We start from the raw sequence: 17,974 nt of genomic DNA on the forward strand, positions 1-17,974 counted from the left end.
TTTTCCTCTCAGACAAAATAAGTCAGCAGGACTTCGTGTTTCCATAAAATGTAGGTTGCGTGGTGGCCAAAACATAAAGCGAATCCGAAGCCTGCGATCCATCTGACACCTGTGCAGTGTAGCACTGGGATCTTGCAGGCTATTTTGTTTTCATGGCCAGTAGGCACAGTGACTTTCTTTCATGCTCCTGTAAGAATGTACACCCAAAGCATCATTCAATATCAAGTTTACACAGGGATTAAATGGGGCTGGAGCAGTCCAGAAGGCCATTCCGGCTCCTTCTGCCAGCATAACTCTTTTATTTGAAACTTGAGCCATACTTTGCCTTTCGGTAGCCATTTGTTTGGCTTCTTATGGAAGATGGGAATTTCTAGGAAGGACCCAATCAACTCCAGCCATCCCATCCATGCACTTGAACAAATGGAACAAGAAAGAAGACATGAAGAGTGCTGGAGGGATAAAGCAAAGAGGTGAGCATAGGGGAAGAAAGACAGAGACTGGACTGGACGAGTGGGAAGAAAAAATGGAAGAAAACAGGGACACTAAAGAAGGGGCAGTTGGAAAAGAGATGCAACAGTCCTATTGAACAAGACCTGTTATAATCTCTGGGGCATTAATTTTTCCTAGCCTGTGTATTGCTTAAGCTAAGCCTAGGGCTTGCTACATTTTTAAGTGTCCTAAAACTGGCTTTGAGCTCTTTTCTGGGTGGATTTGGCAAATGCAAGTGATCTTGTTTCTCCTTGGAACTGTTTCAGTTATGCAGCTTAGCATATTAACGAAGCTTCGTAGTTAGTGGGAACCACTGTCTTTAAGAAGATGAGCTTGTGCATGACAGCTCAGAACCAGGGAGAAAGTGAACAAAGGAAAGGGGGGAGAGAGAGAAGCAGCGACTATTGAAATAAGATATTAATAGGTTAGAAAAAGCAGAATTAATAAAGACTTTTTTAAAACATGCCATCAAGAACCCTGCCAGTGCAGAATTATTCATGTACATTTACTATTGTTTTTATCTGGCTCAAGCAGTAAGTATTCTACTGCTTCCCTTGGGAAACTTTTCTGCAAGAGAATAATTCCTAAGTTGGGAAAACTTTTTTGATATTCATCTTAAATTAGATTTTCTTAATTTTCTCCTATTACTTTGAGTTATGTCAAGTTATGCTGTACTAAATTGCCCTCTCTTTCTGTCATATATCTGTAGATGATTATCACAGTCTACTTAAAACCCTTGCAACAATGCATGCTGTCTATGAGCATGACATACCTATGATCCCAGTGCTGAGGTGACCTATGCAGGCTGAATTAGTTTTGCTCCTTCCTTACCAGCTCTCCCCAAGTGTTTTAGCATTTCTTCAGGCTCTGTTTGGTTTGGGAATACTCTTTTGGAGAAGAGGTACCCAGGCAGAGTGTAGCACACCAGGCGCCATCACATCGGAGCCATGGAGATGGAGCCTCTAAACTTCATTCCTGGATGATGTCTTTGAGTATACAGACCAAAATATCCTTGGCTATATTCTTGTTGCAGTCTGATGTTGCAAACCAGGTCTCACCTACTGTCTGTAAATCTCTTTCAGCTTTACAACTTTCCAGACTTCCTCTGGTCATCAAACATCTGTGCTTTGGATTTTTTTTTTCTTTGCATTTCTTAGCTGTATTTTCCAAACAGAAGCTCATTCTATTATTTTCTACTCCCATTTCTAATGTCTCTAGGTCCTTTCTTGTTATTTTCCTGTCCTGGCAAGGTTTCATAGTATCTCCTAGTCTGCAGATATCGTTACTGTCTGATTTGTTGCTGCTTCTAGAAGATCCATGAAAATATTGCATAAGAACAGGCTTAGCACATGTCCCAGGGAGCATGCTGGTTGACGTTTCTGCAAAAATGACTTGAAGGGTAGTAGAAGAGGTTATGATGGTGTTCATACTCATGGCCTCAACAATTTTGGTAAAGTGATTAGACCAGAGAAGTATAAAAAGGACATCAGGAGCCAGAGGTGACATTATGCCTATGGGAGGGGATGAGAGGGGAATATTAGGCTGATCAAGGAAGGTGAGAAGTAGGCATGTTCTCTCTCTGTTTCATAAGGAGGAAGAGATGATTAATACCAAGTGAAATAAGCACATGCTTTGGTTGTTTGTAAGATTTCTACTGCTGCATTGTTTTTAGCTTATATTGGAGTAGTGTTCTCTGAAAATCTCTTCCCCTCACTGTGGTTATGAAAGCTTGAGCAGGAAAACACACTCAAGTGAAAACAATGTGCATGAGGGTGAGCCAAACTTCTCCCTTCTGGAAGAGAAATTGGGATCTGGTTGTGCCATTCAGGATCTAGCCTTGTGTGCTCTGAAAATGTAGAAGCAGCTTCTGTGCCTGCCTGGGCACCCTGAAGTGAAGCTCTGCTGTCGGGTGGCTTGTGCTACCCTGGAGGCTGTTGTTTGTCTCCTCCAGGAGAGGCGGAGGGTTGGATGGAGCCATCCTGCAGGTCGAGTCATGAGCCATCAGTTGGGTCACCTTGGTTTTCAGTGCATGTGCTGGGAAATAGGACTCCTAAGCCTCAACCACTAGTTCTTCCCTAGGCTCTTGTTCTCCCTTACCTTTGTCTGTGGTATCATTCTGAGATATGGGATATTTGCATTAAGTGGAGTCCCACTGAGGTTCTAGATACTATCACAATACAAAAAATGATAATAGCACATTTAATTAATTCTTTCCGCTTCAGTTTTGCTTTTTCACTTGTCTTCACGGTGAATTCTGCTGCCCTGGCTTAGTTTAGCCAAGACGTAACACACCCATTTTCCTGTAGGAAGTGATGGGCTGTTGCTCTCCAGGCCAGGCGAGATGCCTGCAATTCTTACCTTCCTGGGTCTTGTCTGCATCTCTAAATACTCGAAGCTGTGGTCAGGCATCACTTATGGCTACTGATTACTGCTTCTTAAAATTCATCTGTGTCCGCAAGTCATTTAAAAAGCATTTTCCACATCTGTCCCCCGGTGCCCCAGCCATTCAAACTAAACCACCAATCTGGTTTTCCACAGCTGTCAATTTTGCTGGTCTCATTTCCGCTCGATTGCAGGGAGGAAAGCAACAACTGCGCAGTGTCCAGTTTTCCATTCTTTGTCTCGCAGCAAGCTGTCAGGATCTGGCATGGTTTGCAGAGCCTCCTCTGTTTGAAGTTAATTTTTTTTTCTTTCTGGCACTTCAAATACTCTCAGGGGCCCCTGAGGTTGAGAACCAGGTTTGTCAGACAGAGAGGTCAGACAAGGGTTACCGATGCTATCGCTGAGAGGCAAACTGTCATCACCAGACTCGGAAATTATGAACATGGTGCAGAGGGGGAGACCTCGGTAGCTGGTGCTGCTGCTGATCCAGAGCTACCTGGGAAGAGCAGCAGCTCCTGACGGTGCTGTGGCTGTTTTGGAGCAGGGGTGGCCCCAGGAGGGGGGTGCAAATGGGAGTTCTCCTCAGAGGAGAGCACCCGCAGCTTCTGTTGATGCCAAAGCCTCTTGATGTTGGTGGAAGGATTCCCGCTGCTTTCATGCTCATTAGATCAAGCCCCACCTGCATAATGCATGTAGGAAGAGGGACAATGTTTAATTCTTAGTTATAGCATTGCACTTGAGTACACCAGCCTTTCCCATTTTCATACTTCCATACATTTCCAAATGCTTTGACAGTGGAGGGTAAAATGTTTCTTCTTCTTTTCCTTTGTCTATCCCCGCTTTCTGCCTCTGCTTCCAGCACCTACCAGTGCTTGCTTGGAGAAGGAGTAGAGAAGTGGCTTTATCTATGGCAGATCCTGACATTTGCTTCTGCCTTCTCTGCCCAGCCTATAAGTGAATGACATCTTTATTTCCCCTTTCTTCAGAAGATGAGTGTGTTATTTTTATGCTGTACTCCTGCCTTGTAGATTTGACTAGCAGGCACCAGGCAGCCTTCGACATCCATGGGGAATCTACTCAGGCAGAAACGATGCAGGCTGTCATATAACAGTGTGGAATAAACTGCACGGTACCAAGGAAGACCCTGGAGTTCCTTTCGAGTACCTGGAAAGGTTTTCAAGTCATTCGTGTCACTGTAGGAGGAGTTAAGGATGAATTAGTTATTTTTGTATTGGCAAAACCGCATCGTATGTATTCATACCTGAATCTCCTTCAGAAATGTGTGCTGGAATGGCTACTTATGGTTTCTGTCTGTGGTGATCAAACACGATGTAAGCAGAAGGTTTCTCAGTAATTTATCACACAATAAAATCTTACTAGAGTGGGAACGACTGTGCTGGTGGCTGCATATACATTGATGCATTGTCTGCTCCAAACCACTTAAATCTTGTTAAAATAATAATAGGAATAGGTTGCTCAGCAGTAACGATACATACAACACCGTGCAGAATATAAACCAGGCTTACAGATAGACGCTCTTGGCATTAAAGAGGTTTTAACCTAAAAGGATAGGACCCATGAGGGGGACATTTTAAGTTTTATCCTACTTTGTAATTGTAAATTGCCTTCTAGCAGGGCCTCATTGGTAACAAGATATATATTGAATTAGCTAAACAGTTAATTGATGAAGCTCTGGCTTTAAAATGAGTGCCTGTAAATAATGGATGCAATTCATCCGCGGTGTCCAGTAACACCAGTGAAGTCAGTGAAATTACACCAGGATTGAATTTGATTCCTTCTGTCTTTGCTTATCAGCAATACAACTTGCCCAGACATTTTATGGGGAAACATTTGCCTTAGGCTGTTTTTACTGGCTAGGCTTAAGATTTGGAAGGGGAGGGGGGAAAAAAGAGCAACTCGAGGAAGAAATCACAAAAATACTTTGTGTAATGTTCTACCTCCTTTTTTTCTCTCCTTTAATAACAGGGCAGCACGCTGAGAAAGCGGAAGATGTATGAAGAATTCCTGAGCAAGGTCTCCATTTTGGGTCAGTTGCCCTTTGGACTTGTGTGCTAGTTCCTCTGTTATACATGTTGGTGGAATGAATTTTGGTCTTTGATGGCACGATGAAAGCAATGGTGGTCAAACAGAAGGTCTCACAGTTGCGTCGTTTCCGAAGGAATGAAAGTGTAAAAGGCCCTTTTTAGGACTTGTTTTTCTCATTCTTTAATATGTGCTGAACATCTGTTTGAAGGGCAAATCTTTCCTTAAATATGGGAGCAGGCATGCACTAGCAACCTTTTGGTAGCTGCTGTTACAGTAGCGATCATATGGATAGAGGAGAAAGCAGTGCAGAGATATGAATTTGTCATAAAGTCTAGTTACATACTTCCAGGTGACAAGTGAGAAGCTTTTTCCTGTGAGAATACTGTATTTATGTGCACTAAACAAACTAACCTCGCAAATCAAAACAGACTGGTTTTTTTTTCTTCTGTGTATTTTACAGCCCCTGTCTCACATTCTTAAAACATCTGTTTAGCTTCTTGTCCTTGGATTTTGTTTCCCTTTGATTAATGTGATAGCCACGAAATTTGGACATGTTCTTGATGGCCTTCAGTAGGAAAAACAACAAACCCATAATGCTTGACCAATCAATCACCATTAGGAGAACAAAAGCTTCTAATAAGGAGGACAGTGTTAGACAGTACAATGAAATGTTGATGCTGCAGGAGAAACATCGTGTTTCTGCTGGGGCTATTTTGGAAAAAAAAACAGTACAGGATTAATTTGCTATATAATTAAAATACTTATATTTCTACTTAAACAATTTTCTTTTCTTGTTTATGGTATTCCTCTCCCATTTGAGGTTATTTACCTGAAATGTGAGAGTCTTAGTGAAAATATACTTGAACTTCTGAGAGGTGCTATGCATGAAATTTTCAATTACATTTGTATGCTTAAAGTAAGGCCAAGTATGTTGCTCGCTTATTAATGAAGTTTTCATCATTTAAATGCCTTATTTTATGCTTAATTTAAATCTTTCTAAATTAAGAGCACAAATTATACCAAATTACAATGAGTATTTAAAGAAAAAAGGATCTCTGCACCTGCACTAATGAGAAGCAATTACAACAATGAGACATCTCAAAGCAATTTCAGAGTAGAAAGGTTATTCAAAGATGCGCTTCCTTAAACATGCGGTTTGCAATATAATTATATCCTAGTCTGTAGTATGGCTTTTCAATCTCAGTAAAAAATGAGGTAGGACTTACAGAGTTGAACCTTTTTTAAGTACAGAAAAGCACCAGACAAAATAACGCATCATTTCAGGAGCATGGAGAATTTAGGTGAAATGTGTAAGGATCTATTTCACATGTCTAAAAACTAGATGACAGCTGGAAAACAGAAAGATATTTTAGAAATCTCAACACAGCACTGAGAAGTGAACTTCACTTCATGCCTTAATGTGGTCAGAACTTGGTGATTTCGTGGTGGAAAAACCTCTGCCTGCTTCTTATATAGGTTTTTTAAAGGCTTGTGTAGTGTCTGTAGCTAGCCATATAACTGTAAGAGCAGTTTATTTTTTTTTAAAGCTAAGGAATTTTTAGATTATCGGTAGCTGCTTGTAGTGTATTGAACAAGATATGAGAAAACTAATTGTTTAAAAACATTCTTCTGGAGTTTAATTAAATATAAAGCCATGAATTGATATGTACAATTTAGAAATTGCAAAAAATTGTGTATGGTCTACTTTATTTGATGCTTGACTTTACTGTGCAACTAAAAGGTTAGGAGTTTTATCATGTACAATCTGCTATACAACGCTCTGTTTGCAAGAACCATTAACCAATGTATTCGTAGTGGTACAATTCCCTTAGACAAAAGAGAGACACTTCGTGACCACAGCTAGAATTAGCTTTGAATTTTTCATAAAGCCAACCGAAGAAGTTTCAAGAGACTCTCCATTGTTAATTACCGAGTTCTTGTTTGGGTTTTTTAACAAAAAAGCCTACTCTAGTCTGTAGGAAAGAGTTTCATGCTTATTTTTAGTCAAACAGAGCACTTTTTGAATGTTGCATTGACAATATGGGCTTGGTCTTTGATATTAATGCTTCTGCAGCAAAAGCCACAAATATACCAGGAAACTGCATTAGTGATTATAGGTGGGGAAAATACTAGAAATAATAATTTCCCACACAACAACAGAAAGTGGCATAAAAACATGAAGACGTTACGTGTGTCGAGCAACTCAAAACTTACCTTTGGTGCATTGTTCACTTCAATTTGGTTTTGTTAGCAGACTCAGTGTGCACTTCTAAGCTCAGCCAAAAGGCTTTTTAACTTTTAAAGAACAACTCTTTCACCCTCACACAATACTTCTAAGCAATATTTTGAAAAAAATGGGAAAACTAGAGTAAAAAATGGGAAAACTAGAGAGAACAGCCCAGATCTAATCCTGGTGTGAGAAGCCATGTCTTGACTTACCATAGTTCGGTAATTCATAGTAAGTAAGAATCAGCAGAGCGCTAGCACATGAATTTTAGCCCAGCTTTTTGAGATAGTGGAGGTTATAGCATTGTATTATCTGTTTCGTTTAATAACTTTTAAACCTGTCACTTCTTTCAGTCAAATCTGACAAAAGTACAGAAGCTCAAGTACAATTCATTGTCTTGAATTCTCATGCAAATTGGCAGATGGACACAGGTTGGCACCCCTCCTCTCCCCGAGGGCAGGGTGGGTAAAATTCATCCCTTGGCAAAGCAGGAGGAGGAAGGCAGCAGGACAGGGAGCAGCCCTCGGCTAGCCGCTGTGCAGGCTTTCTTTTGCCATGTAGGTATCACAGGGGATTTGTGGCAGCTGCAAGTGGGTGATAGGACACAAAGGCACAGGAACCAGGCTGTGTTAGCTCCATTACTCATGAAACAGACCGTTAATATTTTCTTATTGAAGTTTACTTTGAAGTTTTATAACTTTCCTCTCTAAGTCGGGGAATGAGAAGAAAAACACTTTGTAAGCCATTGCACTGGCAAATGAAACAGAGGTGCCACTTCAAACACCCATACCGAGCCTCTGGTCCCACTGCCACCCATGCTACCAGGGTCTTGCCCTTGGCTGCGGTGCTGCGTGGTCTCACCCACGGGGGAAGAGTCATCTTTGAGATTGGCACTTTTGCATCGCTTACCTAGCGGGCCATCGGTAACCAGCTGAGAGGAACTCTGATGAAAAGACAGTAGGACTTGATCTGACATCTGGTGTGGGATGTGGTAAGAGAGGATCTTGGTGCTGCCATATCACTGGTATTGCCAAACAGCTCCTAGGCTGCTCCAATCCACTGCAGCATCAGGGCAATGCAGGTCAGATTGCACGCATAGGGAACCGGAGCCAACTTTTCCTGTCCAACTTTTAAGATTATTATATGGGTGATTACAAAAGTCTAAGACACAATGAATAAATACATTCATGTTTCCCAACTGGAGGTTCGTGCGAAGTGCCTGGATGAAAGAAATGTTTCTTTTATAACAGAACCAGGGATAGCAGAGCTGTCAGTTTAGATATGAACCTTCAGCCAAAGTTAAGAGTCTTTTCATAATAAAGCTTTATGATCTTCAATATTTTAGAGTCCCTGGACAAATGGGAGCGGCTGACAGTGGCTGATGCACTGGAACCTGTCCAGTTTGAAGATGGAGAAAAAATTGTTGTGCAGGGAGAGCCTGGTGATGACTTCTTCATTATTACAGAGGTAAGGCTGGCATCCTGATAAGCTCTGTCATTTCCTGGTAAAGATCAAGACTTTGTATTAAAGACATTTGGGTTCAGTTCAATCTCTTACTTCAGCATAGATCTGAACTAACTTCACTCAAACAGGAGAATTGCTCAAACTTCAGATGAATTCAGACATCAGTTCCATGGAAATGTCTTAAGTTGGACGATCCCTAATTTCCAGGAAATAGAAGAGGCAGAGGAATTTTGAGGTGCGTCTAGTGTCATTACTGTTTGAAGGTTTGTTTTCTACATGAGATTTTTCTTGTTTAAATTGCCAGTACTTTAACAAGGCTGGCCAGCCACACAGTGTATTGGTCATTGTCCCTAAAGGGACTTATAGGGGAAATCACAAACGAACATCTGTAAACTGGAGCAGGAGACCTGATCTGAAAATGGATCATTTGTTCTTTGTTTTGCCTTAAAAACAGTCCAAATCACTGAGCCATTTTCTTGTTTACTCTTGCACAGGCAGACAGATCTGTCAGGCAGATGAAAATGCTGACGTCTTTTTGGGAGATAATCTGACACTTCAGTTCTACCATCTCACTTCTGCAAACAGATGCTGACAGGGTTTTTCCTCCCTCTCTGACGTAAATATTTGGATCCTTGGTATCTCATACAAATACCTAGGTGCTGTGATATAACAAGTTATAAAAAGGTATTAGAGAGACTCAGACTAAGAATAACAAGACAGCATTAGGATATGATTGTATATGTATCGAAATAGGAACTTTTCAGTACCAGCTGTGAGTGTTCATACACAAATCTATAGACAGGGAATGACCAACATATGGCTGTGTGGTGACAGTTCAAGTGCAAATCCCAGGCCAGATGTTACGTGACCAGCAACAAGGCAGTCGTGGCACAGGAGCTAGGAGGTAACCTGAATCCCTCACTGTGGGAGAGGGAGGGTCAGATGGATGTAAGGAAGCTGGCATCATTGTGTTGCCTTGGGATCCAGTTGCATGTACACAGAATACATCTCTGGCTCCATCAGGCTGCTGTGTTGTGATGTGATTTAGGAGGACAGAGACCCTGCCCCACTCAGGTGATAAAAAGCTTGTACAGCGCCTGTTCCAAACAGCATAGAGGCCAACAGGTTTTTCTTTGATTGCTCCTTATCTGTGGATTTTTGGACAGGTGCCTCTATCCCAGGCAGCCAGAATTTGGTTCATAATCAATACCTGACACTTAAAATTCCATCCTTCTTTCCTCTTGAGTGTTGGAAATACATATTTGATTTATGAATAGAGTTTCTCTTCTGATGCTCACAAACTTGTCAGTGCAAATAACTGCACCTGTATATCACACAGTTAGACACATAAGGAACTTCAAGTTTGTGATGAGCAGTGCCCCTTCAAAACAAGTGTCAGAATAAAAGAGGCTAGATATTAGATGGGAGGGGGTGTTGTTAATAAGATATTGAGGATATAAGAAAAATTTAGGAAATATAACTTTTTTTCAGAAATACGGAATTTTTATTTCTACTAGTGTTACTAAGTGTGCTGTTATTCCTTGCAGCAGCATGAGACCAGGAAAACTTGATTTTCTTAGCCATCGAATCCCATGTGGAAAATTGGCAGCTTGCTTAAGAATTACCAAGGGCTTTTATTTTCCCCCTCTTGATGGAACAGCTGTTAAGACTTGAAAGGGTAGAAAAGTATTAACCCTGCATACTGCATAATCATAAAGTATCTGCTCACCTCACCCTTCCACTATAAATCTAACATAGTTTCTCACTTTGGAAATTGCCTATATTTTTCTACATTGAAGAATGAACATCCAGTACCAACTATTTATTGTGCTGCAGTAGTATTTGTGCCCACTCACACATAGTTTAAGCTTTGTGTTTTAAACCTGATTTCACAGCAGTTTACATCTTCGATGTTAAACTTTTCTGCAGGAGAGTTGATGCGAGCCGCCAGGAACACATTATTCTACGAACTGGTTGAAAGTAGTTTTGGCTGGTTTGTTGTCACAATATGTTGAAAAGTCATTAGCTTCTTTCATATGTTTTTTGATGTTTGTGGCCTTATAATCCAAAACACTCAAAATGCAGCCAATTTGTTTGGCTGCTATATATGCAGAAACCATTTCATATATTACCAGAATGCAGCCTCCTTTGGAGTACAGTATGTCCAGCAGTACAAAGCTAAACTTTGCCACACAATTTTTGGGCAAGGCACTCATTTATTATAAACCATGTCATTCATGGCATGCCTTAGACAAATCGGTTACCAATTTACAAAGCCGTGGTGCACCAGCATTACAAATACTGGTTCCAAGTGGGATCTTGTGACTGCTATCATAAAAAGGTTCTCTAAGACACCCAAGACTCACACATGGATTTTAAATTGTTAGCAGACTTTTGTATGAACTTTATAAATTAATAATTCATTTCTGGTTAGCCTGCAACGCTGCGTTCCTATGTGACATCCCTTTGGGATACCATCTTTTAAGCATATTGGTCCGGCAGAAGGGCATAGCCTATAAGTGAATTGGCACCTTCAGGATTTGCAGACTGAAGTGCAAACATTAAACCCTTTTGAAAGGGAGACTTCTAGCCTAGGTGATGATCAGAACAGCAATTCCTACTTTAAACCAGGATATCATCCTGGTTAGTGTGGACAAGAATATTTAGTCTCCCCCTTCTGTGAAGCAAGCACATTCACCTTTTCCCCTTTTTTCTTGGTACAACCTTTTTTTCATGGTTTTCTGTCCACTGTCTTATCCAGTCTTGTTTAAGATCTTCATCAGTGGTCTGGATGAGGGGATTGAGTGCGCCCTCAGTAAGTTTGCAGATGACACCAAACTGGGTGGGAGAGTTGATCTGCTCAAGGGTAGGATGGCCCTGCAGAGGGATCTGGACAGGCTGGACCGATGGGCCGAGGCCAGTTGTATGAGGTTCAACAAGGCCAAGTGCCGGGTCCTGCACTTGGGTCACAACAACCCTATGCAACGCTACAGGCTTGGGGAAGAGTGGCTGGAAAGCTGCCTGGCTGAAAAGGAGCTGGGGGTGTTGGTCAACAGCCGGCTGAACGTGAGCCAGCAGTGTGCCCAGATGGCCAAGAAGGCCAACAGCATCCCGGCTTGTATCAGGAATGGTGTGGCCAGCAGGAGCAGGGAGGTGATTGTCCCCCTGTACTCGGCACTGGTGAGGCTGCATCTGGAATACTGTGTCCAGTTTTGGGCCCCTCAATACAAGAAAGACATTGAGGTGCTGGAGCGTGTCCAGAGAAGGGCAACAAAGCTGGGGAAGGGTCTGGAGCACAGGCCTTATGAGGAGCGGCTGAGGGAGCTGGGGTTGTTTAGCCTGGAGAAGAGGAGGCTGAGGGGAGACCTTATCGCTCTCTACAACTACCTGAAAGGAGGTTGTAGTGAGGTGGGTGTTGGTCTCTTCTCCCAAGTAGTTAGCGATAGGATGAGAGGAAATGGGCTCAAGCTGCGCCAGGGGAGGTTTAAGATGGATATTAGGAAAAATTTCTTCACAGAAAGGGTAGTCAAGCACTGGAACAGGCTGCCCAGAGAGGTGGTAGAGTCCCCATCCCTGGAAGTGTTCAAAAAACGTGTAGATGTGGCACTTTGGGACATGGTTTATTGGACATGGTGGTGTTGCGTTGATGGTTGGACTTGGTGATCTTAGAGATCCTTTCCAATCTTAATGATTCCTAGTTTTTACTTTCATTAAAAATAATCCAGCCACCAAGCCAGGAAAGACAAAATTGCTACTCTACCCTTAATTGGTTTCGTGGTGGACTTGGTAATGTTAGGTTAATGGTTGGACTGGATGATCTTAAAGGTCTTTTCCAACCTAAATGATTCTATGATTCTATGATTATCTCCATTGTTGCACAGATTGTAGCAGGGTGCAGGTTATTGAGCAGGCTGTATGCATGAAAATGCTACAGTGCCCCATGGAGAGCAAGGCTGCAGCAGGAGCTCAGCCAAATTGTTAGAATAACAGAAAATGTGCACAGGGAAGAGTCACAGGAAACCAGGGCTTTTTAAGTTCACTGCTCACAAAGCTGTTCATGGTTCATTTTTTGTTAAAAAGTCTAATGAGAAAAGTATTACCCTGAGATTGCAGGACAGCTACAGTTTTTCTGCCATCCTAAACTTTCACAGGCACCAGTAAGATGTTTACTTGCAGTAGGCTGGGTGCTTCTCCATTTAAATCTCAAGCAGCCTTCAGTAAGATTTAGTTTTAATATTTAAAGGCTGTGATGTTTTCCAGAGATAGAATTATTTTAATGTTTATACCATATTCCTTAATTTGAACATAGGATCAGAAGTGAATGTCTGCTTACAAAAGCAAAGTAACCACTTCTGTGAGATTGATTTACTGCACTTGAAACTGGCAATTAAAAAAAAAAAAAAAGAAAAAAAGAAGCAGCCCTGCAGTTTCTGTATTTTCAGATATTTCCAGGTCTTATTTTCCCACTCCGGTTTTCACACAACAAACTCGGGCTTTCCCAGACCAGACAGATGTGGAATGTATCTGCTGGATTCCAAGGTCATGGAATTATCCCATATGAGATTCCTGGCACAGAGGTGAAAAACTTTAAGCACCATGAAACAATTGTTGCCATAAAGAATTATATTTTGGCAAGCGTAAATCATAACAGATGTACAGTTTCTAACAAATAAATTTGCAGTTGTATTGTACACTGCCACACTGTGTACCCAGCAGTAGGGAGGATTTATTCATCTGACTTCAGATAACGCAAATATTTTTAGCTAGCATTTTAAAGTGGTAGCTTGCAAAGGCATGTGAGCTTTGCAGAGTTAAATATCCCAGCAAATGTTAAGTCCCTTTAAATGAAATGCCAGTTGAATGGGGTCTGATTTTATTCCCAACTCGTGCTTTGCCACTGACTTCAGTTTGAACAGTAGTTCAAACTAGTGTAATAGTGCTCTGAAACTGGAAAGAAATGAGGGTTTTGCTGGTGCCTAGGTTACTGAGAAAGGTAGCGACAATAGTAAGTAAAAATAGCGGTTAGGATCATGTACCACTCTCTTAAGTTCAGCTTTGAACTTGGCTGGGTGGCACAGCACCTCGAAGAAAGTCCATAACGCAGCTGCGAAAAATGCAGGGACCTGCAGCCATGAAGTGCCCTGGTGGGTTTTCCAGCTCCCACCCCTCCCCATATCAGATCAGTTGGATCTACTTGTCATGACCGAGCACGGTATACGGCACACGGATATTGTCACGGGACTCCACCGACTGCGCTCAGGGAGTCTTGTAATCTCAGCTGCATACTGAGAGCTTGCTGAACTGCTGCCATATGGCCCTAATACTCCATAAAGTTTGACATGGCTCAAGAAAAATGCATGCACAGGCACAAACGTACGCAGGTGTGGGAGGAGAGAACAGCAAAAGGTTTATAATAGTGCCACACTGCGCCTGAAGACCACAGCTTGTAACTGTCCTTTAAATGTGCTCTCTGTAGCCTGTCATCTTCTCGGAAGACAGTTTGGTTTAAGTGGTACAGAAAGCAAAGAAATAAAACTGCATGAGAAGCAAAACATTTCCAACTAATAGTGGTCAAGTTGCCCAGCAATAGCATGCAGCAGCCTAAAAGTAAAAGACCTAAAAATAGAAGACAATTCACAGGAGGAAATTCAAGGAGAAATGGACCCATTGTGTCAAGTAGTTTCACATTAGATTTTGTTTTTAACTTTGAAAACTAGTATATTTAATTGTAGATTAATGCTAAGTAACAGGGGGTAGTTGCACCCTCCTCTGCAACTCCTTTGTGAAAGACACTTCAAAAAAGCTGGGGATTTGTGTTCTTTGTTATTATCCTGCTGGTTAGAGAGGAGGCAGAGTCAGGGCATTTGATTTTCAGTCTCACCTGTATTATCAGTTCAGTCTGTGGGCAGAACGTTACCCTCCCTGTTTCCCCATCAGTGGGAATAATCCTACTGACGTTTCATAAAGGTGAGCAAAAGCTTAATGGGAAGAGGCATAAAGTATCCATCAGTACTGAAACCAGGCAATGGGAATAGCAAAACTGGCAAGTAAGAGAAACATTTTCATTGATAGTGCAGAAATCCTTCCAGAATTAATGCACAGAGGTGCCCGATTGACAAAAAAAAAAATTAGTTGGTAATGATTAGTTGTCCAGCACTATTCTTGGCTGATTACATTGAAAACAGTCCTGTAATCCTCAGGGGGCTGCTAGCTTTCATGCTGCTGTTGACATTTCAAGTCAGGGCCACAAACTGGTTCCAGTCTGGGCAGGATCCACTGCGAGTTCTTGCTGAGAGTGTACTTGAGATACTGTCCTGTAGGTGAAATCAGTGTTTCCAGCCCTGCTGACACTCTTGGCATGCTATGGAGCGTCTCTGCACAAATGCAGCTCAAAGCCTCGCTAGGTGGAACAGTGCTTGTAAACTCTTCCTACCATGGCAACATGCACTAGCAGAGGAGGGTCTTTGGTCGAACTCGGAAGGGCACTCTGTTCTTCACAGAATTGGGCCTTTTTGTAGGAAAAGTCGACTTGAGTCTTAAATTGCACAACAAGCATCTAAGATTTATGATTTAAAAGCTCCTTAAGAAGGAAAAGAAAAAAGAAAAATAATAGCCCAATTGTTTCCTGCTCTAAATTGTTGCTCTTTGACTTTCTAACCCAAGAGAGACCCTTTGGCACCTACCCCTGCGACAGGCTGGAGAACTACAAAGTAAACTTCTTCCGTATGGTTAATGAAGTCACTGCCTTAGGCACACTCTGCTATCACACCTGATAATCTCTTTAAAAACACAGTGTGATTAATTATTAATTAGGAAGATGAATGTTGTCTAGAAAAGGAGTTTCAAAGGCTACAATCCAAACCGCTTAGTGTTACCGGCATTTTGTTGATACCAAAAATGTTTGTCAAAGGCAGTCTACAGTGACTCCTAATATACCTAATAAACAAAATATACCGAATAAACAGAGCCAGCAGCCACTGAGGGCTCTGTACTTTACTTATTTTTAACTGCAGAGACATTGTTTCCCATAGAGCTCTTACAAGAAAGGTACATTCAATTTTCTTGATACCACCTAGTTGTGCTGGAGCAATAATGTTTCCATTGGCCCTGCTTCAAAGTTCATCTGTGTTCAGACTGGCATTTTTAATGGCCAGCTGATGTCAGAGATTGAAAGTTAGGTGTGTGATTGGGTCCCATCCTGACTAGGGATGGAGGTGAAGTATTTTGCTGAGGCAAAGGAACTAAAACGTCAGCTTAGTCCAGCTCTTGTTCAACTCGGTTTAACTTTGACTTCCATGGGCAGTGGATCAGGCTGCATATACATGCAATATCCACATACATGCAATCTTGAGCATATCCTTATCTCTCCTCTGTCAGAAAGGGACGGTGTTTCATAGGAAGCAACTGGCTGCTCCCCTTCTTCCCACCAGCCATGGAGGACCTGTCAGTGACTGCAGGTTTTCCTTCCAACTCTTTTCTCTGGCCCCACTAATAACCACCGCAATGCAGTCACTAATGGTAAATTCTGCAAAATCTGAAACCTCAGAAGTGATGTACAATGGAGCATTTTCTTAACAATTTTGTGAAACTTCAGATTAGCCAATATTTCTAGTCTATTTTAAAACTTTGCAGATTTTGTTCCTCGTTTGTGGCAGAAACCAGGACAACTGTATGTAAATTCTGTGAGTTGCTATGAACCCAGAGACTGGAGAATAATGTATAATAGTTTAAAAATGTACAGTTAAAAAAATACTGTCAAACCCAGTCATGACTCAATCTTGAGTCCACAATCAGAATTAAGTCCTCTTGCATCATCCTTCTCCAACACTGTTAAGATCAGCTAACTTTTATATTATGAAAATGAAGCTTCTTTAAAAAGAAGACTAATGGATAGGAAAACAATGTAAAAGCAATATACACAGCCAATATTTTGTTATGGGAAAAAAAAATTCACTTGGATTGGCACATCCATGTAGTTTGACCAAATAATTTTGGGAGTCGTAATGACTGTGGTATACAACATATGTAACCTTTTAAGCAGCTCATTTTATCTTAGCTACTTATCCATCTCTGTCTTACATGAACATCTCATGAACTTACTGGGTTTTTCCTCACTACACCTGTGTGATGAGGTGCACGAAGCAACCTCCACATTGCGTGTTGTGGTCTGAAGGACAGGCACAAGAATTAAGATAGTTCTTCATTCCTGCTGAAGACAATCAGTGGAAATTAGGCACCTTGAAGGTCTGAACCTTCATGATTTCTCTCACAGAAGGTCTAAGGCAGAGAAGCAGTGTTAGTCCTATGGACAGAATCCCAGGTTAATACATCAACTGACCATCCTTTTTCCTTTGTGTTAAATTTTACCACCCAAAAATGATCAGTGTTATTTTCTAACTGCAGGTTATGTGGAAGTCACTTGCACTTTGTATTGCTGACTGAAATTTGTTTATTTCTTCCCTTGTTTTTGTATAAAAGTCTTTCATAAATCAAAGGTTGGCAAATAATGAAAATCCAAGATTATTTACTGGCTAAAGGAATATTTGCAGTCTCTTTGGCTACGTAGTTCAAAGGATTTGTCTTCTTTTGGAAAGTAGCCCTAGAACTGCTGATCCTTAGCTGTAACATAAAAGCCGTCCCAGGAATGATGCTATCAGCAGTCCCAAAGGGCCAAAATGGCAGCTGAGGAGTGATATACTAGTGGTCTTCCAGGACATTGCAACTGAGAACATTGCTTATGCCAGCACCATGAGGTACATGCAGGACTTGCTGTGTTACTCTGTGTCACTGGGATGTTGGTAAACTTAGGTCTTGAAGCAAAACCACCGGGAGGATGCAGTGTAGCCATACTGTTCTCAAAGGCTTAAAAGTACTTTTCATAACCTCTCTTTTGCACATGCTATACCCAGCGCAAAAAAATGTGTATGAATGTTTCCCCAGTTCACTTTTGACATGACAACTTGTGTAGGAGTCTTCAGTCTCATTCAGCTGTAATTTAAAACATCTGATTTGTAAACCCATAAAATTGAAGTTTATGCTGGAAATACAGACACACCCTGGCCTCTTACCACTATAGGATATGTGGAAAACTGGGAGATCGTTTGGTATGCAGAGAAGTAAAACCCAAAGTTTGTAATTGGCAGTTTCATTCTTAATATATACATGCTCCATTTGAATTTTCATAAAAATCAGAGTGCTAGATTTTCTCCATCTTCAAAACAGCCTGTGACTGTTTACCTAGCTAATACTTGCTTTAAGGTATGGTTGATGCTTTGACTCTTCTCTCTTTAGTCTTGTCCAGTAGTGTCTTCCTACCATGGAAGTCTGCAAAAGCAGCAGAGGTTCCCAGGTAACGAAATACCTCTC

The 17,974-nt window shown here is 41.4% G+C and overlaps 1 protein-coding gene across 1 annotated transcript in view; it reads left to right on the top strand.

Moving 5' to 3' along the window:
• PRKAR1B (protein kinase cAMP-dependent type I regulatory subunit beta) overlaps positions 1 to 17,974 on the top strand; it is a 99,837-nt gene that overhangs the window by 71,558 nt on the left and 10,305 nt on the right. The window contains exons 7-8 of the mRNA XM_075718679.1: positions 4,858 to 4,918; positions 8,490 to 8,611. Of these exons, the coding sequence (XP_075574794.1) occupies positions 4,858 to 4,918; positions 8,490 to 8,611 (183 nt within the window). The remainder of the gene's footprint in view (positions 1 to 4,857; positions 4,919 to 8,489; positions 8,612 to 17,974) is intronic.

This window comes from Pelecanus crispus, chromosome 11 (genome assembly GCF_030463565.1).
Source record: "Pelecanus crispus isolate bPelCri1 chromosome 11, bPelCri1.pri, whole genome shotgun sequence".
Taxonomy (NCBI): domain Eukaryota; kingdom Metazoa; phylum Chordata; class Aves; order Pelecaniformes; family Pelecanidae; genus Pelecanus; species Pelecanus crispus.